General features: G+C 48.1%; 1 protein-coding gene across 1 annotated transcript in view; it reads right to left on the reverse strand.

Moving 5' to 3' along the window:
• Positions 1-26,257, reverse strand: part of LOC142259020 (uncharacterized) — a 56,682-nt gene that overhangs the window by 18,997 nt on the left and 11,428 nt on the right. The window contains exons 6-7 of the mRNA XM_075331557.1: positions 24,408-25,865; positions 2,819-2,824 (exon numbers count right to left, since the gene is read on the reverse strand). Of these exons, the coding sequence (XP_075187672.1) occupies positions 2,819-2,824; positions 24,408-25,865 (1,464 nt within the window). The remainder of the gene's footprint in view (positions 1-2,818; positions 2,825-24,407; positions 25,866-26,257) is intronic.

The raw sequence follows: 26,257 nt of genomic DNA on the forward strand, positions 1-26,257 counted from the left end.
TGGTGACTGCCTTTCCCTGCACCTGTGTTGTGTTTATGGTTCCAATGGCTTCCCACCGGTAACCTGCTCCCCAGCTTGGATGGATGCTGAGGGAGCCCCTTTTGCCCGCAGGCTCTGGCCCTGGGAACTGTAGCCTTGGCGGTGACTGTGTTTCCCTTTACGGTGTGAGCTGTTGCCTTCAATCGGGTCTTGACTGCTGGGAAACCCCGGAGGTTCCCTTCGCTAACGGATTTGACCAGTTTTACGGCGACTCCTAGCCTGGTCGGGGTCCGTAAGCCCTGCCGAATGGTGCTGGCTTCTCTTCACTCCCCGATCCGGTACCAGCGGGCCACGACCCTTCCCCGGTCCTTACGGTTCACTCCAATCAGCCTCTCCTGCAGACGGTCACCACCGTCTGCCAACCTTACTGTATGTGCCCGGGCCACGCACCCGGACACGGTCAGTCTCCTCTCCTACCACTTCACTTCCAAAACTGATCTGACTTCTCTTCCTTTTTCCGCCTCCAGGACTGTGAACTCCTCGGTGGGCGGGGCCAACCGCCTGGCCCACCTCCTGGTGTGGACATCAGCCCCTGGAGGGAGGCAACAAGGATTTCTGTTTGACCTAGATGTGCCTAGCCGGGGTGTGGGGTGTGTTGTTGTAGTACCTGTGACGTCCTGGCTTGTCCAGGGCGCCACACATACACCTCATATGCACACGGCTCTGCTCCGTACACCTCGTACACACACGGCTCCACTCCATACACCTCATATACACACGGCTCTGCTCCGTACACCTCGTACACACACGGCTCCACTCCATACACCTCATATACACACGGCTCTGCTCCGTACACCTCGTACATACACGGCTCCACTCCATACACCTCATATACACACGGCTCTGCTCCGTACACCTCGTACACACACGGCTCTGCTCCGTACACCTCGCACACACACGGCTCTGCTCCGTACACCTCGTACACACACGGCTCCGCTCCGTACACCTCGTACACACACGGCTCTGCTCCGTACACCTCGTAAACACACTGCTCCACTCCATACACCTCATATACACACGGCTCCGCTCCGTACACCTCGTACACACGCGGCTCTGCTTCGCACACCTCGTACACACGCGGCTCTGCTTTGCACACCTCGTACACACGCGGCTCTGCTTCGCACACCTCGTACACACGCGGCTCTGCTTCGCACACCTCGTACACACACGGCTCCACTCCATACAAACTTTCCTGTACTCCACGTTGGGCTTTGTAAGTAGCCGGACACGCTCCATGTGCTGAGCTTAACTGGCCTATATAAGGCTACCAAGATACTCACCTGTGTCCTGGTATTAGGATTATTCGTTTGTCTGTGCACAGCGACCTGTCTGCAGTCTCCAGAACATCTCCAGACTATCTGTGGCCTCCAGCACCTCAGCTACCAATCTGCCTGTGGCTTCCAGTATGTCTGCACCTGTCTGAGGTCTCCAGGACGTCTGCGGCTTCCAATACCTCAGTTACCTGTCTGCCTGTGGGTGTCAGTTCCTCTGCAGCCTGTCTGCAGTCTTCAGGACCTCTGCTGTATGCCTGTGACTGGTAGTGCCTCTGCTACTCGTCCCAGGTTTTCCAGGATATCTGCTCCATGTCCGTCCACGGCTTTCAGTCTCCTGTCTGCCTACAGCCTCCATTACTTCACTTTGTGAGCCCCTGACAGAATCCAAGACCATGATTCCCAATGGGGCAGTTATGAACTCTTTTGGAAGAGTCCCTTTGAGGGGTCCTGTCACCCCCCTGTCCTGGGTCTGGGCTCTTCTCCCTACACCCCGGTCTGCTAAACTTTCTTGTGCTCCACATTGGGCTTTGCCAGTGTGTCGCCCTGGGCAAGCCAGGGGACACAGGTCACACACCACCACACCCCACATCCCAGGTAGGCACATCAAAGCTAACCAAAAATCCTTGTTGCCTTCCTCCAGAGGCTGATGATACACACCAGGGGGTGGGCCAGGCGGTTGGCTCCGCCCACCGAGGGGTTCTCAACTCTGGAGGCGGGAAGAAGCAGGCAGTCCAGTGAGGGACAGGAGAGAGTCAGCTCAGGGACGAGCTTGAGTAAACAACTAAGAGGAGTTAAGGAAGTGAAAGTAGAAGGAAGAAAAGTGGTAAAGGAGGAAAGCAAGAGTGGTGACAGAACAGAAAGAGTGTGCAAAGCCTGAAGTAGTCCAGCTGTGTGCAGGACAGGTCAGCAAGGTCAGCAACGGCGGTGACTGTCTGGAGGGGGACCGTTTGGAAGTTCCTGGAAAATCCCCGTTGGCTGTGTGCCCGGCGGTCTGGAGCAGTGTTCCGAAGGACAGTCAGCACCAGGGCAGGTGCCTCTCGGACCCCGGCAAGGCTTGGAGTCGCCATAATTTGCCGAATCCGTCAGTGAAGGGGACGTAGAACCCCCAACAACCAAGTCCCGATTGAAGGCAACAGCCCAGCCAGTGTAAGAGAGACACCGCCACCGCCAAGGCACCAGTTTCTTAGGGCCAGCGCCTGCGGGCAAAGAGTAGAGCTCCCCCGGTCCAGCTTGAAGCCGGGGAGCGGGTTACCGGTGGGGACCCATCGTAACCAACAAGTACAACAAGGTGCAAGGAAGAGGGACATCACCGTCACCTACCGGGAAAGCAATTGCAGCCGTCCGTGGGACCGTCTTACCAGCCGTTTGGTTTACCGTAAAAACTGTGTCAACGTCTCAGGCTGAGTGAGTACCACAGTGCCGCAAGGCACAGCGCTGCCCCCGCGTCCCTGCGCCCACCAGGCCCTGCACCTCCCAAGCCATCACCGGGCCCCGGGATCACCAACCCCTACCTACGGAGGGGCAATACAACATCTGGCTGCTCCGCATCACCATCCCCGGGACCCCCGTATTGAGCAGCGGTGGTGAAATCACCACAACCGTGGGTGGCGTCACGGACAATAAACAATCCCCACACCCAACAACCCCCCTTTTCACTCACGGGCGAGGAGTGCCGCTCGAGAAACCCCCGGGATCCGGCCTACGGCTCGAGCCACCACTGAGCAGCGGCCGCCGGACCCGAGCAGAAGGGGGTGAGCGTAGTGTGCTGACACCCTCCTCCCCGCCCGCGACAACTTGGCGTCACGAACAGGATCTTACCGCTCTGCCGTCTGGTAGAGGTGCGCCTTGTTACCGCCGGAGGTATCCGGCAGAAAAATTTCTGAAGCCGCCATCTTTGGCGCGAAAAGTTCCCGCTCGAGCGTCTTCTCGAGTAGTAGAGGCGCGAAGGCCAAGACCCCGCCCCGAGAGAGGAGGGGCCAAAAAGAGCTAAGGGGGACGCGATGGCGGCTGGACGCATGTAGCTGCGGCTATAAAAGCAGGGACGCCAGGACTCTGCAAGTATACCGTTCCTGGAAGCAAAAGAAGAAGCCATCATGTGGATGCCGTCCCGCGACACCGTAGCCCCCGCGCCTGGAACCGCGTCGTGGGTGGAGATCCGAACCGCGCAGCTCTACCAAAGGCTGCAGGTCAGGATGCAGCTCCTCATGGAGGAGTGGGAGGCCGACATGGCGAACGTTGTAGCCACCGTGCGGAGACGCGAGGAGGAGACGGAGAAAGGGAGGGTGAGTGACCCACGTCCCGATGCCCTTGAAGGGCCGGTCATCGCGGCTGTGGGGCCCGGTCCAAGCCCTCTCCCCCCGTTGCCTCCCTCGCCACCCGTCCCGGAGGCCGTGACCCCGCCACTAGGCCTGCTACCACCGCAACCGGTAGCAGTACCCAGCGTCCCCGCCCAAGCGGGCCGACCTGTAGCCGGAGCCCGCGGCACACCGGAGGTGTTACCGTGGAAGATGCCGAAGGTGGAACCGGAGGCATCCCATGAAAAACCCCCCGAGCCGGAGCCGATGACCCGCTCTGAGCCGAAGGCCCAGCAGCGGAAAGCCCCTATGCCCATCCCCCACACCTCGGCTGAGGTAGCGCCGGGTTGTTGTTGCAAGGCAGCGCCCAAGGCCAAGACACCGCGGGACATGCCGCCCAGATTCCTGACAGTGGGCAACGTTCAGGATGTCCCGCGGGGCCCGACCCGTGCGCCGGTGCTGGCAGCTGCACCGTACTGGGATAGGGAGCCGGTACCGCTGGGCCTGGAGATCGCCGAGAGGGAGCGAAAGAAGGCCGAACTGGTGGCCAGAGCGATCCGGGAGAAAGAGAACCTCCGGCAAGCAACCTCCCGTGTCCGAGGACCGTCGTACGTGGGGCAGGTGAGGCGATTTGATGTCCGCCGGGGCTACGGGTTCATCTACGAGCCGGGCCTGGAGGCCGAAGTTTTTGTAGCCCGGCGGGATGTGAATGCCCACCTGCCTGAGGAGCATCCCGGCCGCAATCTGATGCCGGGTGACATCGTCCAGTACACTCGGTTCTTTGGGGAGCGAGGGTGGTTTGCGCTGGACGCTAAATTGAAGGGCAGCCCAGAGGCCCGAGCAAGCGCTGCGCCCCCTCAATTGGAAGGAGCGCCTGAGCCTGACAGCCTGGAGTAGGGCAGCGGATGCCCGTAGCACCGTCCCCGTTGGGACCACCACTTAGTGATTGTTGTTTAAAAGTTGAAAAGTTTGAAAAATGATAAGAAGAAAAAGATGATACCGAACAGTTACCTGATTTGCTTGTGATTGAACCGGCTGGAGCCGGCACCGTTGTCCCCGTGGGGACCGTTTAAAAAGTTTTTGCATGGAGGACTATCCATGGACAAGCCCGTGAACTTGCAGGGCAACCACAAACGTTAAGTGGCTTGTAAATAAGTTGTTTGCCGTTACCGTTTCCGCAATGCCGCCTCCGGAGAGGCAGGTTGGAGGGAGGGCCCTCAGCGGAGCAGGCTGGGGCCCAGCCACCAAAGTAACCGGTGGCTACCCTCTGGAGGGAAGGACAGATCCCGCTCGGGTACCGTGTGCTGGACTGTGGGTCAAGGGGTGCTGCCTGGGCTTTAGGGGCAGCATCAGGGCCAGGTTGCTTGGGTGGGAGAGAACGGAAACCGTAACCGTAAACCGTTTGCAACGTTAAAGTGAATGTGCCTCCCGTCTTGGGAAGAGTTATTATTAAAAATGTACATATGTTAATTTACAAATGTTATCTTTTACAGAAAAATAAAACCAGTGTTGGACGGCAGCCCGCGGACGGTCTGCATTTTGCTAAGGGGGAATGTGTCGCCCTGGGCAAGCCAGGGGACACAGGTCACACACCACCACACCCCACATCCCAGGTAGGCACATCAAAGCTAACCAAAAATCCTTGTTGCCTTCCTCCAGAGGCTGATGATACACACCAGGGGGTGGGCCAGGCGGTTGGCTCCGCCCACCGAGGAGTTCTCAGCTCTGGAGGCCGGAAGAAGCAGGCAGTCCAGTGAGGGACACGAGAGAGTCAGCTCAGGGACGAGCTTGAGTAAACAACTAAGAGGAGTTAAGGAAGTGAAAGTAGAAGGAAGAAAAGTGGTAAAGGAGGAAAGCAAGAGTGGTGACAGAACAGAAAGAGTGTGCAAAGCCTGAAGTAGTCCAGCTGTGTGCAGGACAGGTCAGCAAGGTCAGCAACGGCGGTGACTGTCTGGAGGGGGACCGTTTGGAAGTTCCTGGAAAATCCCCGTTGGCTGTGTGCCCGGCGGTCTGGAGCAGTGTTCCGAAGGACAGTCAGCACCAGGGCAGGTGCCTCTCGGACCCCGGCAAGGCTTGGAGTCGCCATAATTTGCCGAATCCGTCAGTGAAGGGGACGTAGAACCCCCAACAACCAAGTCCCGATTGAAGGCAACAGCCCAGCCAGTGTAAGAGAGACACCGCCACCGCCAAGGCACCAGTTTCTTAGGGCCAGCGCCTGCGGGCAAAGAGTAGAGCTCCCCCGGTCCAGCTTGAAGCCGGGGAGCGGGTTACCGGTGGGGACCCATCGCAACTAACAAGTACAACAAGGTGCAAGGAAGAGGGACATCACCGTCACCTACCGGGAAAGCAATTGCAGCCGTCCGTGGGACCGTCTTACCAGCCGTTTGGTTTACCGTAAAAACTGTGTCAACGTCTCAGGCTGAGTGAGTACCACAGTGCCGCAAGGCACAGCGCTGCCCCCGTGTCCCTGCGCCCACCAGGCCCTGCACCTCCCAAGCCATCACCGGGCCCCGGGATCACCAACCCCTACCCACGGAGGGGCAATACAACATCTGGCTGCTCCGCATCACCATCCCCGGGACCCCCGTATTGAGCAGCGGTGGTGAAATCACCACAACCGTGGGTGGCGTCACGGACAATAAACAATCCCCACACCCAACAACCCCCCTTTTCACTCACGGGCGAGGAGTGCCGCTCGAGAAACCCCCGGGATCCGGCCTACGGCTCGAGCCACCACTGAGCAGCGGCCGCCGGACCCGAGCAGAAGGGGGTGAGCGTAGTGTGCTGACACCCTCCTCCCCGCCCGCGACACCAGTATCTAGCGTGCTCCATGTGTTGAGCTTCCTAGGCCTATATAAAGCTGTATCTTGGTAGTAAGACTGTTCATTTGTCTGTGCACAGCTACAGGTGAAACTAGAAGTTTCCATCCATTATTTATAAAGCTTCATCAGCAGGGTTTTCTCAATATCTGACATGAAATCAGAATAAACCTTTCCCGTTTTAGATCAATTAGGAACCAAAATTATTTATATTTGTCAAATGCCGGATTAATAAGAAAGAGAGGCCTCAACCACACGGCATAAAAATCGGTGCAAGTGGAGTGCGATAAAAATTGCATTCCACTCGGACCAATATTAGCCTGTGCCAGTACACATGAGCGATTATTTTTTCAGCCCTAATTGGACAGAGAAAACAATCGCAGCATGCTGCTGGAGGAATGCGATCCTTGTTTGTCTCGCACCCATTCCAGTCTATGGGGCAAGAGAAAAACCGCACTGCACTCGCCCGCCCCCCACAGCTGAGGTCTGCTCGCACGATTGGACCTCAGTCACACGGACACTCGCATGACACTCGGCTCTGCTGTACTGCCAGCGTGAGCCGAGTGTCATGAGAGGGGATCACAGTAATCTCCGTGTGGCCCCAGCCAGAGAGAGAATGTCTCCTGCCTGCAGCTTCTTCTGCTCCTCGTCCCCGATCATCCATGACCTCTGCTATGTGTCTGTTTGCAGCTTCCAGTGCCACACTTTATGACCCCTGACAACACTTATATATACAACTAAAAATGGGAACACATCATACACACACGACTCCGCTCCATACACCTCATATACACACACGGCTCTGCTCAGTACACCTCGTACACACACGGCTCCGCTCCGTACACCTCATATACACACGGCTCTGCTCCGTACACCTCGTACATACACGGCTCCACTCCATATGTCGCGGGCAGAGGAGGGGACGCTGCGCTCACCCACTGCTCGGGTCCGGCTGCTGCTGCTGCTGCTCGGTGGCTCGAGCGATGGGCCGGATCCCGGGGACTTGAGCGGCGTTCCTCGCCCGTGAGTGAAAGGGGGTGGTTTGGTTTAGGGATATTGTCCGTGACGCCACCCACGGTTGTGGTGAGGTTGTGACACCACCGCTGCTCTAGACGGAGATCCTGGGAGCGATGACAGGGAGCAGCTTGGATGTTGTTTCTCCAAGGGTAGGGGGGTTGGTTGTCCCGGGGCCCCGGTGAGGGGTTTAGGGATGGCAGGCGGGTTACGGGGCCTGGCGAGGTGCAGGGTCGCGGGGGCAGCGCTGTGCCGCACGGCACGGTGGTACTCACTCAGCCAATGATGAATGCAAAGTCTCCGGTAAAACAAACGGCTGGATGGACGGGTCCCACAGACGGCTGCGGTGTTTCTCCTCCCGGTAGGTTGATGGTGACTGCCTTTCCCTGCACCTGTGTTGTGTTTATGGTTCCAATGGCTTCCCACCGGTAACCTGCTCCCCAGCTTGGATGGATGCTGAGGGAGCCCCTTTTGCCCGCAGGCTCTGGCCCTGGGAACTGTAGCCTTGATGGTGACTGTGTTTCCCTTTACGGTGTGAGCTGTTGCCTTCAATCGGGTCTTGACTGCTGGGAAACCCCGGAGGTTCCCTTCGCTAACGGATTTGACCAGTTTTACGGCGACTCCTAGCCTGGTCGGGGTCCGTAAGCCCTGCCGAATGGTGCTGGCTTCTCTTCACTCCCCGATCCGGTACCAGCGGGCCACGACCCTTCCCCGGTCCTTACGGTTCACTCCAATCAGCCTCTCCTGCAGACGGTCACCACCGTCTGCCAACCTTACTGTATGTGCCCGGGCCACGCACCCGGACACGGTCAGTCTCCTCTCCTACCACTTCACTTCCAAAACTGATCTGACTTTTCTTCCTTTTTCCGCCTCCAGGACTGTGAACTCCTCGGTGGGCGGGGCCAACCGCCTGGCCCACCTCCTGGTGTGGACATCAGCCCCTGGAGGGAGGCAACAAGGATTTCTGTTTAACCTAGATGTGCCTAGCCGGGGTGTGGGGTGTGTTGTTGTAGTACCTGTGACGTCCTGGCTTGTCCAGGGCGCCACACATACACCTCATATACACACGGCTCTGCTCCGTACACCTCGTACACACACGGCTCCACTCCAAACACCTCATATACACACGGCTCTGCTCCATACACCTCGTACACACACGGCTCCACTCCATACACCTCATATACACACGGCTCTGCTCCGTACACCTCGTACATACACGGCTCCACTCCATACACCTCATATACACACGGCTCTGCTCCGTACACCTTGTACACACACGGCTCTGCTCCGTACACCTCGTACACACACGGCTCTGCTCCGTACACCTCGTACACACACGGCTCCGCTCCGTACACCTCGTACACACCCGGCTCTGCTCCGTACACCTCGTAAACACACTGCTCCACTCCATACACCTCATATACACACGGCTCCGCTCCGTACACCTCGTACACACGCGGCTCTGCTTCGCACACCTCGTACACATGCGGCTCTGCTTTGCACACCTCGTACACACGCGGCTCTGCTTCGCACACCTCGTACACACGCGGCTCTGCTTCGCACACCTCGTACACACACGGCTCCACTCCATACACACGCGGCTCTGCTTCGCACACCTCGTACACACGCGGCTCTGCTTTGCACACCTCGTACACACGCGGCTCTGCTTCGCACACCTCGTACACACGCGGCTCTGCTCCGTACACCTCGTAAACACACTGCTCCACTCCATACACCTCATATACACACGGCTCCGCTCCGTACACCTCGTACACACGCGGCTCTGCTTTGCACACCTCGTACACACGCGGCTCTGCTTCGCACACCTCGTACACACGCGGCTCTGCTTCGCACACCTCGTACACACACGGCTCCACTCCATACACACGCGGCTCTGCTTCGCACACCTCGTACACACGCGGCTCTGCTTTGCACACCTCGTACACACGCGGCTCTGCTTCGCACACCTCGTACACACGCGGCTCTGCTTCGCACACCTCGTACACACACGGCTCCACTCCATACAAACTTTCCTGTACTCCACGTTGGGCTTTGTAAGTAGCCGGACACGCTCCATGTGCTGAGCTTAACTGGCCTATATAAGGCTACCAAGATACTCACCTGTGTCCTGGTATTAGGATTATTCGTTTGTCTGTGCACAGCGACCTGTCTGCAGTCTCCAGAACATCTCCAGACTATCTGTGGCTTCCAGCACCTCAGCTACCAATCTGCCTGTGGCTTCCAGTATGTCTGCACCTGTCTGAGGTCTCCAGGACGTCTGCGGCTTCCAATACCTCAGTTACCTGTCTGCCTGTGGGTGTCAGTACCTCTGCAGCCTGTCTGCAGTCTTCAGGACTTCTGCTGTATGCCTGTGACTGGTAGTGCCTCTGCTACTCGTCCCAGGTTTTCCAGGATATCTGCTCCATGTCCGTCCACGGCTTTCAGTCTCCTGTCTGCCTACAGCCTCCATTACCTCACTTTGTGAGCCCCTGACAGAATCCAAGACCATGATTCCCAATGGGGCAGTTATGAACTCTTTTGGAAGAGTCCCTTTGAGGGGTCCTGTCACCCCCCTGTCCTGGGTCTGGGCTCTTCTCCCTACACCCCGGTCTGCTAAACTTTCTTGTGCTCCACATTGGGCTTTGCCAGTATCCAGCGTGCTCCATGTGTGGAGCTTCCTAGGCCTATATAAAGCTGTATCTTGCTAGTAATGTTGAGGAGAGCCATAAAATGAAATACTTAATTAACCTCTGGACATAGAGCATTGTGGGAAATATGTCGATTTGCCTTACATAATTCAGGTTTCAGATCATATACATGACACAGATATAAAGGTGGCTGTCATTGCCTGTTTCTCCAAACCTTGCTTGGAATGCAAGGAATGTCCAGATGAAAGAAGATATCATATAAGAGAAGACCAAACCAAAGATCAGATGACATTACAGACCAGACCATCCAGCATGGATCCACCAGATGACGTCCCTCCCATCACCATCACCATGGATCCATCCAATGATGTCATAGACCCGCCTACAATGACGCCTACCAATCAGCTCATGGACTAACACATTGTTCGACCCACTGACCAATGAACACATCCGGACATGCCCCTTTGCAAGGTTATATCAGAGCAAGCTCAGTTGTAATAAAGCAGAACATGGGCTGACTTCTGTCGAGGAAAGATGAATATCCGACTGTGTCTGATCTCATTTTTCAAGCATGCACTCGACCCACACCAATTAGACCAGGCAGTAGGCAACTAGTGATCTCTGGTTAAGAGTTCACCTTAACATTATTGGCGCCCAACGTGGGGCCAATAGACGGAGACACCTGAAATCCTGATGAACCGGCAACTGGAACGGCATGACGTGCTGGACACCCCAGGAAACTGATCACTTCCGAACGAGAGTACGGTAGGTCTGCTGATTTTTCATAATCTGTAGTCTTCCCGTGGTCTCGGTGGGGTGTGTGGCACTGATTGCCTGACTGTGTCCGGTTTGTTGGGGTATCTGTTGACGGGCAGACGGGTCTCACGGCTATTGGCCATATTAATCTCGGAAGAACCGTCACATATTCAGTTGCCTGCTGTCTGTTGTGTGTATTTGTGAAGAGGGGAAATTAAGAGAGCATGTGGGGTTGTGAGTTCTGTTAGTTGTCGCCTGTGATATGGTTTGTGGTTCTAGTGGAGACTTAAGTAATTAATACGGTTTGGTACAAGACCTAGAGATATAGCGCAGGTTTTAATTGGTCAGGTTAGGCACGTGTTTTTCACGGGCTCTCAAATTTGTTGATATGGTAAAGGATTTTGTCTGTGGTATAGTATACGGTTGTCGCCTGTGGTACAGTTTATGGCTCTGTAAGGAAATACGTGGGACTGCTGGTACGTGGTAATCTTGGGGCCTAGCGCGGTTTAGCGTGGAATGGCTGGTACGGATACCATTGGGGCATAGCGTTTAAGTTGCGCATTGTGGCTGGTACGTGGTAGTCTTGGGGCCTAACGCTGGACGTGAAATGGCTGGTACGGATACCATTGGGGCTTAGCGCAAGCTTGGGTGATATAATTGGTATGAGGTGTCTTGGGGTCTAGAAAAAGCGCTGGACGTGAATCGGCTGGTACGGGCACCTTGTAGCCAGGGGTGACACCATTGGTGTCTTTATGAATTATGGACCATGTAGAAACTGGGCAGGGACACCGTGACGAGGCGCCTGCTGCAGACTTTACAAAAACTTTACTTAGTGTTCAAGTTGTGTGTCAGTTGTGAGTCATCTACTCCTGTGTTTGTTTGTTGGTTTTGTTGGTGTTGTTTATCTTGAGAGAAAGATGGAGAAATTGATGAAGCGGTGTCTAGTTGTGGTCGGAAAAAATCCGGATGAGTGGATTGTGTTGAGATGTGGGGACTCTAGGCTGTAATCCTGTGATAAACCATGTGCTAGTCATGGAGGCAGACATTTTAGATCAGATTTTAAAATGGTGGACGAAGCACATGGCTACAGCATGATTGAGACAAAGAAAACAAAGTGAGTCAGGGGTTTGTGTGAAGAAGACCATGTGCTCTGTAAATGTTTGAGCAATGGATTGGATGGAGTACTATATACTTAGACCGAAAAATAAGTGTTTTTATCTATAATTAGACTTAGATCTAGGACATATGTGTGTGTGTATAAATATATATATGTATAAGTACAGACTATAGAAAATGGGGAGACAGAGTTTGAGCAGATGTGAGGTCAGTTTTCCCTTTTCTCTGCCACATGTTCCTACAGATTTTAAAATGGTGGATGAAGCACATGGCTGAATGGAGTAGTACATACTTAGACAGAAAAATTAGTGTTTTTAACTGTAGTTGGACCAAGACTGTGGATATGTAAATCTGTGTGTATATGTATAGAGTATAGAATATAGGCAGGAAGGATAATTGGTTAAACTTGTAAGTTTAGCAGAAGTAAAATCAGTTTCTCCCTTCCCCCTCTCATGTGGTTCAACCGCCCTTACACAAAGAAGCCATGTGCTATTCTGGCAGTGGCCATTTTGTTAGTAAATCTGTATGGAGCCCTCCAGTGAAGTTGACAAAACTGCTCTCACTGAATAACCTATGAAGTGTTAGTAAATGTTTATAGTACTAAAAGATGGAATATTGAATGATTGGGTGGTTGTGGAAGACACTTAATATAGATCCAGTGTGCAGGTTGGATTGAGTCAGGACAGTCACAAGGAGCAATATCTTATTGATTACTAAGCAATAAAATTAGAAAAAAAAAAAACCTTTAAATAACGTACCTTTGCAGTAGAGGTCATGATAAAGAAGTAAATAATACATATTTCCGTTATGGATCTGATAGATTTATCCTGAGAGTTGCATGTTTTAAAAAATAAAAATAAACAAATAAATCAACAGAAGGGAAATTTGACTCTCCTGCAGCTGAAAAAGCCTCTTTCCATCTGGTTTTGGGCGGAGGAGCAATCTTAAAAACTTGTGGAACAGGGTTTTTTGTCTCCCTTTGGAACCTATTGTGGGCCTGCTGTGAAAAGAGAGAGCAGCCCAAACATGGTCATGTTTCTTTAAATAAAAAAAAAAAAAAAAAAAAAGGGCTTTCTACATTTAATTCATTGTAAAGTGTATCAGAAAACATTATTGAAACTCATTTTTTATTTTACTAATTTTATCCCAAAGAAATAAAAGTTAACTGTGGATATGTTTAGATTCATTGATAGCTTTTCAAGCATAGAGGTCTGTTGGATAATTTTTCTATGGCAAATCAACATTTTGTTTTCCCACATGGCCAGTTTATTTGTTCTAGATTCTTTTATCCCTTCAAGTTATAGGACAGTATCACAGAGATGCTGATAATCTCCTCAATGATTCAAAAATGAACGCCCCTACATCCAATATCCAAAGGTGTGCTACGTTATTACAGTTATTAATAATAATAATAATATAATAATAATTTATTAATATATTTATTAATAATTACAATAATTTGTTTTAAGGAATGTGGATGATTTATGGAATTCTGTGTTTTATATTTCATGTATTGAATAATCTGCTTTCTTTTTATAGAACGAATGATTGCAATGCAGATTTCTGTGGTTCAAGCAAAGGTTATAAAAGCCATTGAAAGGGTTTTCCATTATTACGTTACAGATAAAAACAATATTTCTGCTGTTCCTGATTAGGTACAATCTATACAATGTGACTTTCATGCCTAAATGTAGAGCTCCGGGGCCACACAGTTTTTGAATCTAATTATGTTTTGGATAATAGATTCAAAAAGGGGGAGAAAGATGATGTGGAAAGTCACACATTATTTAAGGTTTTAATTTGTTCATCGATTGGGTTTTTCTATTAAGTTGTCTTTATATTTTTATCTGTGAGGAGGATACAGCAGACATACATATATCTCATGATTGCTCTGATGTAACAAGAATCGTCAGGTTTTGAACATGTCTCAGATGAGCCCATTGCTAATGCAGATTTTGAGTTTTTCCGTAGATGGATCCAGATACCAAGATGCTGGTTGATTCTGCACTGGATATGCTGAGGTTACGCAACATGAGGTATTAAAAATCAAACCACTCCTCTTCCATCGTAATAGGAGAACGAGATGAAGATTTGCGATCACTGTGGTTTGTAGAGCAGAAAGGGGTAAGATAGTCAAAATGTGGATATAGGCAGCAGCCGGAGGAGATGCTCGCACAGGTGCACAACAAAGAAGCAGTGAATGGGCCTAGAGTTGAGAGTCCAATGCAGACCAGTACCTCGGTGGCTCCTGTCACGTCGTCCGTGACATTGGTCACTCCTTGTGTTCTTAAATCCTTACAGGAACAAGCGATTCAGCAAGGAACGGAGTGTGAGACGCAGGGAACCAGTGACTGAGGAAGGTCTGTGGATAAAGGGCGGTAAGCTTTCTCTGCCGTGAGCGTTCTACTCAATAATGGCCCAGGTAACCCATGTGACAAAGGTGTTGGGATGGACAAGATATGGGCGGCACCACTGCTTCAGTACCCAGGTGGCCAGACACATCCAGTCTTGTAAGACGTGTGCCTATTAAGGTAGAAAAACTGTAAAGACCTCGTAGAAAGACCCCCCTCATCCGCTCTACTGCTCCGGTGATTGCAGATTAGTCATATACATCTACCATGAGTAGGTTTATATGAGTTTTGTGCGTGTTGAGTGAATTTCTTTTCAGGCCTGCTCTGAAACATATCCAGTGTGGAAAACATTACTGCTGAAAAACTCATGGTGCTGGTGGTATGTAAAGATGGAGTTCCTAAAAAGCGGTAAAAGAACATATTCTATAGCAGAGGTCACTATAGAGATCAGTACCTGATGAACCCATCTGCCATTGTGAAGGGAGAAACGCGTTGGGATTCTTTCAAGCTAAATGTCTGACAAATATGCGTTTATTTTATTAGCCTGAGTGAGAATTGTACAGTGGAGGGCCTGTGATTGGACGAGATCTCCTCATGACTTTACCTGGCCTTATTATTATTATATTGATACAGTGGGTACATCTTATACATGTGAGATATTTAATTTATTTTAGGGTTTGGTCCTTCAATTTTGCTGTATCATATTGATTTAAGCTACCAAACAGCTATGTAAAATACAGAGTGTGAATATTTAATCTTTGGGAATGAATTGGATATATATAATTGCATATTGACGCCTCTTTATCCCCGGTATCTCATGGTTTCTATATTCCCTCACTGACATTAGCAGCACGTATTAGCTTAGCAGTGTATGGATAGGGAGGGTGAGCCGTCGGTGAGTGGGGGCGCCAATTCGCCTTATAGGGTGCCGACCTCCGCTGCGAGGTAGGGAGAGTTTAGGGCTATTGCCCCAATCCCTGCCCCCTCCTTTATTGGAATATTTAATTGTGTCTATAGTCACATGGGTGTATGTTGTTTAAAATTTTAATGATTATAACATAAAAATGTAACGATCCCCAAGATAACGGTGGACGCTGGCAAATCATGTAACAAATTTTCCTTTTTCTTAATAATTAGATCTTTATATATTTTTGGTTTAGCACCTACAATGTGATTATATTTCTTAGATACTGCAGATACAGTGTGATATCCTGACCAGTGATGTACGAGCCGTATACAACTGCCTATATAGTGTGTTAAACATGTGTATCCTCCAATTCCAGATCCTAAATCAGTGTCAGGAGCACGTGGTCTCCAGCCAGGAGACTGGGTGATCCTAAAAAGACAAGTCAGAATGAGCCATGAGCCATGAAGGGCCGATCCAGCTTTTCCCAACCACAGCGACTTCCATGAAGCTTGAGGGAAAACCCATCTGGAGACAGCAGCCGCTGTAAAGAGTCCATCGTACCAGCAGAATGGGGGTCACAACACACATAGTGCTGGACTATCTCACATAGAACCTTATGGAGAATTTCTAGATTGGGGATGATACATGGGAAATAACCATAACCAAGGGAACAATGGGTACAGGAACATTATACAAATAAGGGCTCATGGTGGAAAAAACATTATCTGACCTGAACCAGCTCATTAGTTTAAGGATGTAAGTGACTTTTTAAGGGTAACATACACTTGCAGGTAACTGGTATTGTCTTATTTGTTGGTATTTGAAGCCGTAAAAGTGCTACTCTGTGTTACTGAAGGTAATCGGATCCATGCATAAGGGAAATCTTGTTAAGAGGGGTTCAGGGTTCCCACCACATCTCCAGGTATGGTATTAGCACTGCAGTTGATTCAGGGATATATTTCTATTCATTATGCATGTTGATATTTCTATGTCTTGGATTCGCTGCATTCAGCATCCCTTACCTGCTTGTAATTTGTCCTGCCCTGGGCTACCTGCCTTATAGGTGAGCCTTGGTTGTGCACATTTGGATATAACTATTGCATAATGTGCTTCTACCTGCTGTATTTGTGGTGAGAGCGCCATCTGCTGGCATACACCATCTGTCTCTACTTTTTATCATATTTTCTACTTGTTATTAACTTTTTCTATATGAATAAAATTCAAGTGTTTTGCATTCGAGTCGTTGTACAGAATTTTTCTTTCTTTGTCTAGCTATTTATCTGTATATGGCTCTATCCATATTTAAAACATGGCACGGGATTGGTCGTGTCCTTTGGTATTGTGTACTTAAAGGCCTCCTGGTGGTAGATAAGGGACCCAAGACAAGAAGAGATCCATTAGTGTTGTGATACAATTAGGTGTATTAAGGTAGAAAAGTCTCGAAGACGCGGACAGCACTTGGATATTGACTGAGAATCAGTCTTTCAGAAACAGTAATGGTAAAAGCTGCAGCATAACAGTAAGAAGCTTATTCTTACAATTGCCTTACTCTTTCTAATCGATTAATCTCAAATTCTGAGTAAGCGCTTCGGCATTAAATAGTCTGTTCTAGTTACCTATACCTCTGTGAACTGTGTGTGCGGGATGTGATCAACTCTCTGATCAGCAGTCTGTACCAGCGGGGGCAAAGGCTTAGCATTGCTTGTATAGTGGATAGCAAAACAAAAAAAGGGTTGCAGTTAAAGCATTAGAGCTGATGTGTTAGAGGACCACGGTAGGGTCAGAAGGTTAATAAAGTATTTAGGGGGGACTGTTGAGGAGAGCCATAAGATGAAATACTTAATTAACCTCTTGACAAGGCATTGTGGGAAATATGTCGATTTGCCTTACATAATTCAGGTTTCAGATCATATACATGACACAGATATAAAGGTGGCTGTCATTGCCTGTTTCTCCACACCTTGCCTGGAATGCAAGGAATGTCCAGGTGTAAGAAGATACCATATAAGAGAAGACAAACCCAAAGATCAGAAGACATCACAGACCAAACCATCAGCATGGATCCACTAAATGACGTCCCTCCCATCATTATGGTTTCATCCACTGGAGTCAGACCCGCCCATCAACAGCAACACGGATCTCCCCATTGGCTAGCTCATGGACTGTCCCACTAAATGAGCATATCTGAACTTGTGTACGCCCCTAGCCTATATCAAGAGGACGCATGCTCTTCTCTGTCTGTTTTGGTGCCATCTTTACTGTGACCAAGAAGAGACGTCATATCCGACTGTGTCTGGTGTGAATTCTTTTATGCATGCACTTGGTATATACCAATTCGGCCAGGCAGTAGGCAACTAGTGATCTCTGGTTAAGAGTTCACCTTAACATTATCCTATGCAGACTGCACTATTATACTGATAAAGAAGCCATACTGTGAAATGCATGGACCCACGGGACTGTCACATATGAAGGGTTTGAAGTTAAGCTTTTTCCTGATGTTTCTTCTAGAAACCTCTACATGAGATGCCAACTTATGCCCTTACTGCAAAAAATCAAGGAAAAAGGTGCGTCATACAGATGGGGATACCCATTTCACCTTATAATGGGGTCCAATACCTGCTGAAACGCCCGGAGGAGGTGGAGGGTCTTTTCCAGTTCCTTGAAACCCCTGCAGTAGCAATTCCTAACTGGCTACATCTGGACAGATCCAATGGATTACCCCAAAGACAAAGAGGAAATAGGCACAGATTTGCAAGACCCCAGAGGAGCTCCAAGGATTCCAGGCCAATGGGAGAATTCTCCCGGGAGGAGCCAGACTGATGAAGCGAGATCGGAGGTGGTTCCTTATTCAGAGGTGGGAGGTGCGGGTCGAGGAGGAAGATCTGGCAGTCCCTGTAAGATTATTGGACTTGAGAAGGACACTATTATGATGGGTCACTGATGTGGGTTATATCTGTGTCTTTCTCCTCCCTGACGGGGGGGGTCTGTTTCCCCTCTTCCCCCCCCCCTTTTTTTTTTTCCCTCTCTCTCTCTTCTCCTCTTCTTCCTTTCTGGGGAGTCACAGGGTCCCTTAATACTGTGTTACTGTGTTGATAGTTTGACATACAAGTTTAAGAATTGTGCCTCTCACCGTTCGGTCTAAGATCGGGGGGTGAAATGTGAGTTTTTAGCCTAGTAGGATAATGTCATTAATGCCTATAGCTTGCTCAGCTGTCACCCTTGGTTTTCCACGCACCCCAAGGGTGGTTCTCCTGATTGAAGGTCACCAGGTCTCCAAATTTCATGAGACTGTAAAGTTTTATAGTGTGTTATTTACTGGTCATTCTTTTAGGCCAGCTGGTTTGTTTACTTTCCCTTCTTGTCGAATACTTTCTGTATCAAGAACTAGTTGATGCAATTGGGTCATCCAAAACAGGAAAGGCACCTGGGCCAGATGGTTTCCCCCTTGTATATTATAAAAAACTTAAAGAAATATTATCCCCGCACCTACTGTCAGCATTCAACTCCAGGACGTCAGGAACCCCGAACTCTAATGCAGACTCGTTGAGAGCGCACATTACGGTCATACCTAAATCAGGGAAAGATCCAACACAATGTGCGAGCTACCGCCCAATCTCCTTGTTAAATGTGGACACAAAGCTATTTGCTAAAATTCTAGCAAATATGCTGGCACCTCTACTTTCACGAATAATTCATCCAGACCAGACGGGCTTTATGGTGGGTCGTGAGGCACGGGATAATACAGTTAAGGCCATTAATTTAATACATAAAGCTAAAACTGGGGGCATACCATCCATGCTGCTGTCAACAGACGCCGAGAAGGCATTCGATAGAGTGGGATGGACTTTCATGGAAGCCACGCTCGGGTGTCTGGGGTTGGGACACGAAATGATGGGTCTGATTATGTCTCTGTACTCGGTACCCTCGGCTAGGGTCTGAGTGAATGGGATCCTGTCGGACCCATTTAAAATATCTAATGGCACCCGTCAAGGGTGCCCGCTATCACCCTTAATCTTCATCCTGACGCTTGAGCCCTTCCTCAGACACGTACGAGCCAACCCAGATATTGCAGGTATAGGAGTGCTTCAAGACACGCATAAAGTAGCGGCATATGCTGATGACCTCCTGTTTTTTGTGTCAGCCCCCAAAATCTCTCTTCCCAACTTAATGAAGGAATTTCAGAGATATTCCAGTTTATCTAATTTTAAGATAAATTTTTCAAAATCGGAGGCTTTGAACATCAACCTCCCATCCAAAGAAGTAGAAGACCTGAAAACCACGTTTAGCTTCCGATGGGCAACCCAGCCCCTAAGCTATTTGGGGATACGGCTGACCGGGGACCTGAGTCTCCTTTACGCTCAGAATTTTCCATCGTTGTTAGCCTCTATTAGGAAAGATTGCGACAGATGGGGGAAATCACTGTTCTCCTGGTTTGGTAGATGCCAGATATACAAAATGAATGTCCTACCCAGAATCCTGTATTTGTTACAGGCGCTCCCAGTTAAAATACCTTCGGGATTTTTCAAATCCCAAGAATCAATTCAGTCCTCGTTCGTCTGGGCAGGTAAATCGGCACGTATAAAAAGAGCCATCTTGCACAGGACCAAAGGTGGGGGGGGGGGGATTGGGCTGCCAGACTTGAGAAGATATCATTTGGCGGGACATCTTACTAGAAAGATTGATTGGTGCCGGAACAGGTCTCAGAAGAAGTGGATACAAATTGAGCAGTCCTTCTCCCCAATACCCCTTAATAAATTGCCGTAGGTGCTCTCGGAGGTCCCTGCAGGATTGAAAACACATCCAACCATCGGCCCAACCGTGACATATTGCAACATCGGGAGAGTACAGTCAGAAATGATTCCCAGGAACTCCAGCCTAATGCATATCTTGAGCCATCCTGCCTTTGAACCTGGTAGGGTGGATCCGATCTTCCGGATGTGGATTAGAGGCGGGGTGGATCGAGTGGAGGAGTTTGGAGACTGGGGATCCTGGCTTTCGGCAGCTAGTTTGGCAGTTAGACAAGATCCTACCCTGCTTGGCCAGTGGAGATGCCTACAATTGCAGAAGGCAACACATAGCCGCACCCTCTACCTCCCTCCCCACCCCATACCTTCCCCCGCAACCCACCCTTTTTCCCTGGTATTCATTCCTCTCTATTCTTTCTAACTAGCTTGCTCCTTCTTCCTCTGCTCTCTTTCCCTACCTCTTACTAAGCACTCTTGCTGATTACTTATGGTTATTTGTTTAATATTTACTTATTTATGAAACAGTTCAGTGGAACCCGAAGTCTTGGACGCCTAAGTGAGGGTATTTGCGGGAATACTGCCTGATAATATATGAATATGTAAATTTTGCTTTATACCCAATCCGAGGCATATGGAATGTATTTGCAAAAAGGCCGATATGGTCCTAACAAATGTACTTAGTTATGATGCTGGTTCCCTTTGAAAAATTTAATAAAATTTGGAAAATAAAGAATTTAAAAAAAAAAAAAAAAAAAAGAGGAGACTTTGTGCAGCAGGCCTTCATGGTAAAATCGCTGCTAGGAATCCACTGCTAAGGACAGGCAACAAGCAGAAGAGACTTGTTTGGGCTAAAGAACACAAGGAATGGATATTAGACCAGTGGAAATCTGTGCTTTGGTCTGATGAGTCCAAATTTGAGATCTTTGGATCCAACCACCGTGTCTTTGTAGAAAAGGTGAACGGATGGACTCTACATGCCTGGTTCCCACCTTGCAGCATGGAGGAGGAGGTGTGATGGTGTGGGGTTGCTTTGCTGCTGACACTGTTGGGGATTTATTCAAAATTGAAAGCATACTGAACCAGCATAGCTGCCACAGCATCTTGCAGCGGCGTGCTATTCCATCCGGTTTGCGTTTAGTTGGACCATAATTTAGTTTTCAACAGGACAATGACCCCAAACACACCTCCAGGCTGTGCAAGGGCTATTTGACTAAGAAGGAGAGTGATGGGGTGCTACGCCAGATGACCTAGTCTCCAGAGTCACCAGACCTGAACCCAATCGAGATAGTTTGGGGTGAGCTGGACCGCAGAGTGAAGGCAAAAGGGCCAACAAGTGCTAAGCATCTCTGGGAACTCCTTCAAGACTGTTGGAAAACCATTTCCGGTGATTACCTCTTGAAGCCAATCAAGAGAATACCAAGAGTGTGCAAAGTAGTAATGAAAGCAAAAGGTGGCTACTTTGAAGAACCTAGAATATAAGACATATTTTCAGTTGTTTCACACTTTTTTAAGTATTTCATTCCACATGTTTTAATTCACACAGTTTTGATGCCTTCAATGTGAATCTACTCTTTGAATGAGGAGGTGTGTCCAAACTTTTGGTCTGTACTGTATACATAATTAAATATTGTCAATGCAAACACAGACCACCTCCCCGAGAAGGGGATGCCACCTTGCTTCCCCGCTCTATCAGCCCCGGGCGCCCCATCACCAGGAAGTGGCAGTGCCACCATCCCTCACCGCAACCCACGGGTGGCGTCACAGACACAACAACTCCCCTGTAAATACCCCCTTCCGGGTCCAGTCACCACTCGAGCTGTAGCAGAAACCCGGATCCGAACAGGCCCCCGAGAGAGAGAAGCGGCAGCGGCCCCCGCCCTCAACACTTGTCTGATCTATAAGTCATTGTATAAAGAGCTATAGAAGCAGCACTATTCTTCTATATAACATATGTGATGTTGCTGTAGCCCTAATATTTCTGTACATGACGTCTCTGTATAGATAATCATGGATTATTTTAGACACTCAATCACAGCAGATGTTCCCACAAAGAAGGAATGGATGGTAGATGGAAATAGTAATGTGTAATCTGAACATGTTTATTATTGTAGTATAGAGAAGTTACAGACATTGTTCAGACATGGAGATTGTGCGCTGAAAGTAAAGGCTACTTTACACACTGCGATATCGGTCCCGATATCGCTAGTGTGGGTACCCGCCCCCATCTGTTGCGCGACATGGGCAAATCGCTGCCCGTGCCGCACAACATCGCCAAGAGCCGTCACACATACTTACCTGTCCGGCGACGTCGCTGTGACCGGCGAACCGCCTCCTTTCTAAGGGGGCGGTCCGTGCGGCGTCACAGCGACGTCACTGAAGCGTCACTGAACCGCCGCCCAATAGCAGCGGAGGGGCAGAGATGAGCGGGACGTAACATCCCTCCCACCTCCTTCCTTCCGCATAGCAGCCGGGAGGCAGGTAAGGAGAGGTTCCTCGTTCCTGCGGTGTCACACGGAGCGATGTGTACTGCCGCAGGAACGAGGAACAACTTCGTTACTGCTGCAGTAACGATTTTTAAGAATGGACCCCCATGTCGCCGATTAGCGATTTTGCACGTTTTTGCAACGATGCAAAATCGCTTATCGGTGTCACACGCAATGGCATCGCTAATGCGGCCGGATGTGCGTCACAAATTCCGTGACCCCAACGACTCCGCATTAGCGATGTCGCAGCGTGTAAAGCCCCCTTTACTGTAATGAATGGCAGATCGCTGAGATTGGGAGTTAGGAAGAAGAGGGAGGAGGAATGTTGGGTATTTTGGGGGGGACGGTGCAATACTGTTGTCAATATAATGAATATATAAATATCTAACAATGGGAAAAGTTAGCTGCACATGGAATATTGCTTTTTATTTGATTTTTAGAAAACAGACGTCTATTATTAACTATATATATTATAATTCTAATGTAACGTCTAACTTGCTTTCCTTTCTTCTTTACTTGCCTTTACTGTTACGGTCTCTTTTTTGTTTTCTTTTCAATTTTTTCAAATTTATATTTTTTCCACATGTAAATTTTTTTTTACAATATATATTTTATTTCAATTTTTCACATAACAACAATCAATACAAATCACAATCGGCGTAACACTACGATAATATTAACAACCACCACTAAGCAAAATAAAGAAAAAGAAGAAAAAAAAAAGGAGGATGGGGAAGAACACCAATCCGGTCTATTCTATATGTAGGAATCAATAACAAAACCATATATAGAGATCAAAGCCCCATAGGATAAATAGCACATGAAGGAAATACCCCAATTTTTCTGAATTTGTTTTCTCCTCTCTATATTATGGACAAGGGCAAATTCATAATGAGTATTAATTTTCCTGACAAGCTCCTCAACCGAGGGAACTGAAGGGAGTTTCCACTTTATAGCCTGACATCGTCTGGCCGAGGTAAGTATATCAGCAATAACAGGTTTCACATTTTCAGGGAAGTTATCGAGTCCTATATTCAGGATTGCCAGTGGATCAGCCATACTTACACGAAGACTAGTTACAGATGAAATTAGATCAAACACCTGCTCCAAAAATACCATAGCTTTAGGACAGGACCACCATACATTCCCCAACGTGCCTTTCTGAAGACAACCTTTCCAACAGAAAGGGGAATAATCCGGGATCATGTGAGCCAATTTGCCTGGAAACAGATACCACTATAAATGTATTTCATTTTTTCTAGGTGAATTATACAAGCTGATATCCTATAAGTCCATTCCGAGGCGGCCCACCATTGTTGAGGGAAGAATGTAAAAGATAACTTTTGTTCCCATTTTATCATGTATGACAACTTCACATCTTCCAACGAGGAGTTTAGAAAACTATATAAAATTGAGACCCCTTTAATATTATATTTCCCTTTTTGATAAAGTCTATGTAGAGAGAGAGGAGGTGAATTGTACCCAAAGTCAGATCTAGCACTAAGGAGATGTCTCACTTGGAGCTATTAATAAAGACAGTTTCTATGTAATCGAAATTTCTCAACCATCTACAAAAAGGACTTTAACTAAGAATCTCTATAAATAGCCACCGATTTAGAAATGCCACACCCTTCCCAATCAGCAAGGCTTAAATAAGGGGTAAGGGTTTCTAAGGATCTAATAGAAATATCAAATAAAATAAAAGAGAGATCCCCTTCACCCCACCTCCTCAACCAATACAAAAGAGAGAAGATGGTAGGGAGGTCAAAAATTGCATTAGATGGTTTAATGTCTACTTCCAAAAGGCTTCTAGTATCCCATGTGAATATTTTATTAGTGGTCAACAAATTATAATTTTTAAGTATAACATTTCTAGGTCAGATAATTATTTTTACCATTGTAAGAGTTGTGATGTTTCAAAATAATCCATTTGTGTGTCTAATATTTCCCTCATTCTGTACATGTCAAGGGTTTTTCCCCTGTGTGAATTCTTTGGTGTTTTGCAAGATTTGATTTTCGGTTAAAACATCTCTCACATTCTGAACATGAAAAAGGTTTCTCCCCTGTGTGAATTATCTGATGTCTAACAAGACATGATTGATCTGTAAAACATTTCCTACATTCTGAACATGAAACAGGCTTCTCCCCTGTGTGAGTTCTCTGATGTGTAACATGATGTGATTTTCGGTTAAAACATCTCCCACATTCTGAACATGAAAAAGGTTTCTCCCCTGTGTGAGTTCTCTGATGTTTAACAAGACATGATTGATTTGCAAAACATTTCCCACATTCTGAACATGAAAAAGGCTTCTCCCCTGTGTGAATTGTCTGGTGTGTAACAAGATTTTTTTTTTGGTTAAAACATCTCCCACATTCTGAACATGAAAAAGGCTTCTCCCCTGTGTGAGTTATCTGATGTGTAACAAGATGTGATTTTCGGTTAAAACATCTCTCACATTCTGAACATGAAAAAGGTTTCTCCCCTGTGTGAGTTCTCTGATGTTTAACAAGATATGATTGAGCTGAAAAACATTTCCCACATTCTGAACATGAAAAAGGCTTCTCCCCTGTGTGAGTTCTCTGGTGTGTAACAACACATGATTGATCGGAAAAACATTTCCCACATTCTGAACATGAAAAAGGCTTCTCCCCTGTGTGAGTTCTCTGATGTCTAACAACACATGATTGATTGGAAAAAGATTTCCCACATTCTGAACATGAAAAAGGCTTCTCCCCTGTGTGAATTGTCTGGTGTGTAACAAGATGTGATTTTTGGTTAAAACATCTCCCACATTCTGAACATGAAAAAGGCTTCTCCTCTTTGTGAGTTCTCTGATGTGTAACAAGACTTGATTTTTGGTTAAAGCATTTTCCACATTCTGAACATGAATATGGCTTCTCCCCCGTGTGAGTTCTCTGATGTAAAACAAGATATGATTTTTTGCTAAAGCATTTCTCACATTCTGAACATGTGAAAGGCTTCTCCCCCGTGTGAGTTCTCTGATGTTCAACAAGATGTGATTTTTTGTTAAAGCATTTCTCACATTCTGAACATGAAATTGGCATCTCCCCTGTGTGACCTTTCTCGTAACTAACAGATTCTGAGGAAAATCTTTTCTGCCCTGGGTGAATTTTTTTATTAATTTTTTGATATTCTGAAGTTGAAAATGGCTTTTTTGCTGCAAGAGCACTTCGATTTTTAATGCTGCTTTTGTGACATTTATTTTTCTTAATAGTCTGTGATGAATCAGAAGGTAGGACTTGTTTAAGAGAATCAGATGATAGATCTTTGCTTTGAAGAGATGATGGTATATCTGGAACAGAGGCATTCACTTCAGTTAAATTTTGTGTGATATCAAGGTTATCTGTTTTAAAAATCGAAGATGTCAGTTGTGCCTCAAATCTCCTGGTACAGTCCTCTGCCAAGAATAAAAATTATTTTCAATAATATATATAAACTAGCTGTAGTACCCGCGGTTGCCCAGGAAAGTTTCTCTGTGTCTGCGTGTGTCTTTCTCTATGTCTGTGTGTGTCTCTGTATGTCTGTTTCTGTGTGTGTGTGTCTGAGTGTGTCTCTCTGTCTCTGGGCGTGTGTCTCTATCAGTCTCTGGGTGTGTCTCTGTGTGTGTGTGTCTGTGGGTGTGTCTCGGTGTCTGTGGGTGTGTCTCGGTGTCTGTGGGTGTCTCGGTCTGTCTCTGTATCTCTGTGTGTCTCTGTATCTCTGTCTCTCTGTCTGTCTGTCTCTGTGTGTGAGTCTTTTTGTCTCTGTCTGTTTTTGTCTCTGGCTCTGTGTGTCTCTGTCTCTCTCTCT

Source organism: Anomaloglossus baeobatrachus (assembly GCF_048569485.1).
Source record: "Anomaloglossus baeobatrachus isolate aAnoBae1 chromosome 5 unlocalized genomic scaffold, aAnoBae1.hap1 SUPER_5_unloc_22, whole genome shotgun sequence".
Classification (NCBI taxonomy): Eukaryota; Metazoa; Chordata; class Amphibia; order Anura; family Aromobatidae; genus Anomaloglossus; species Anomaloglossus baeobatrachus.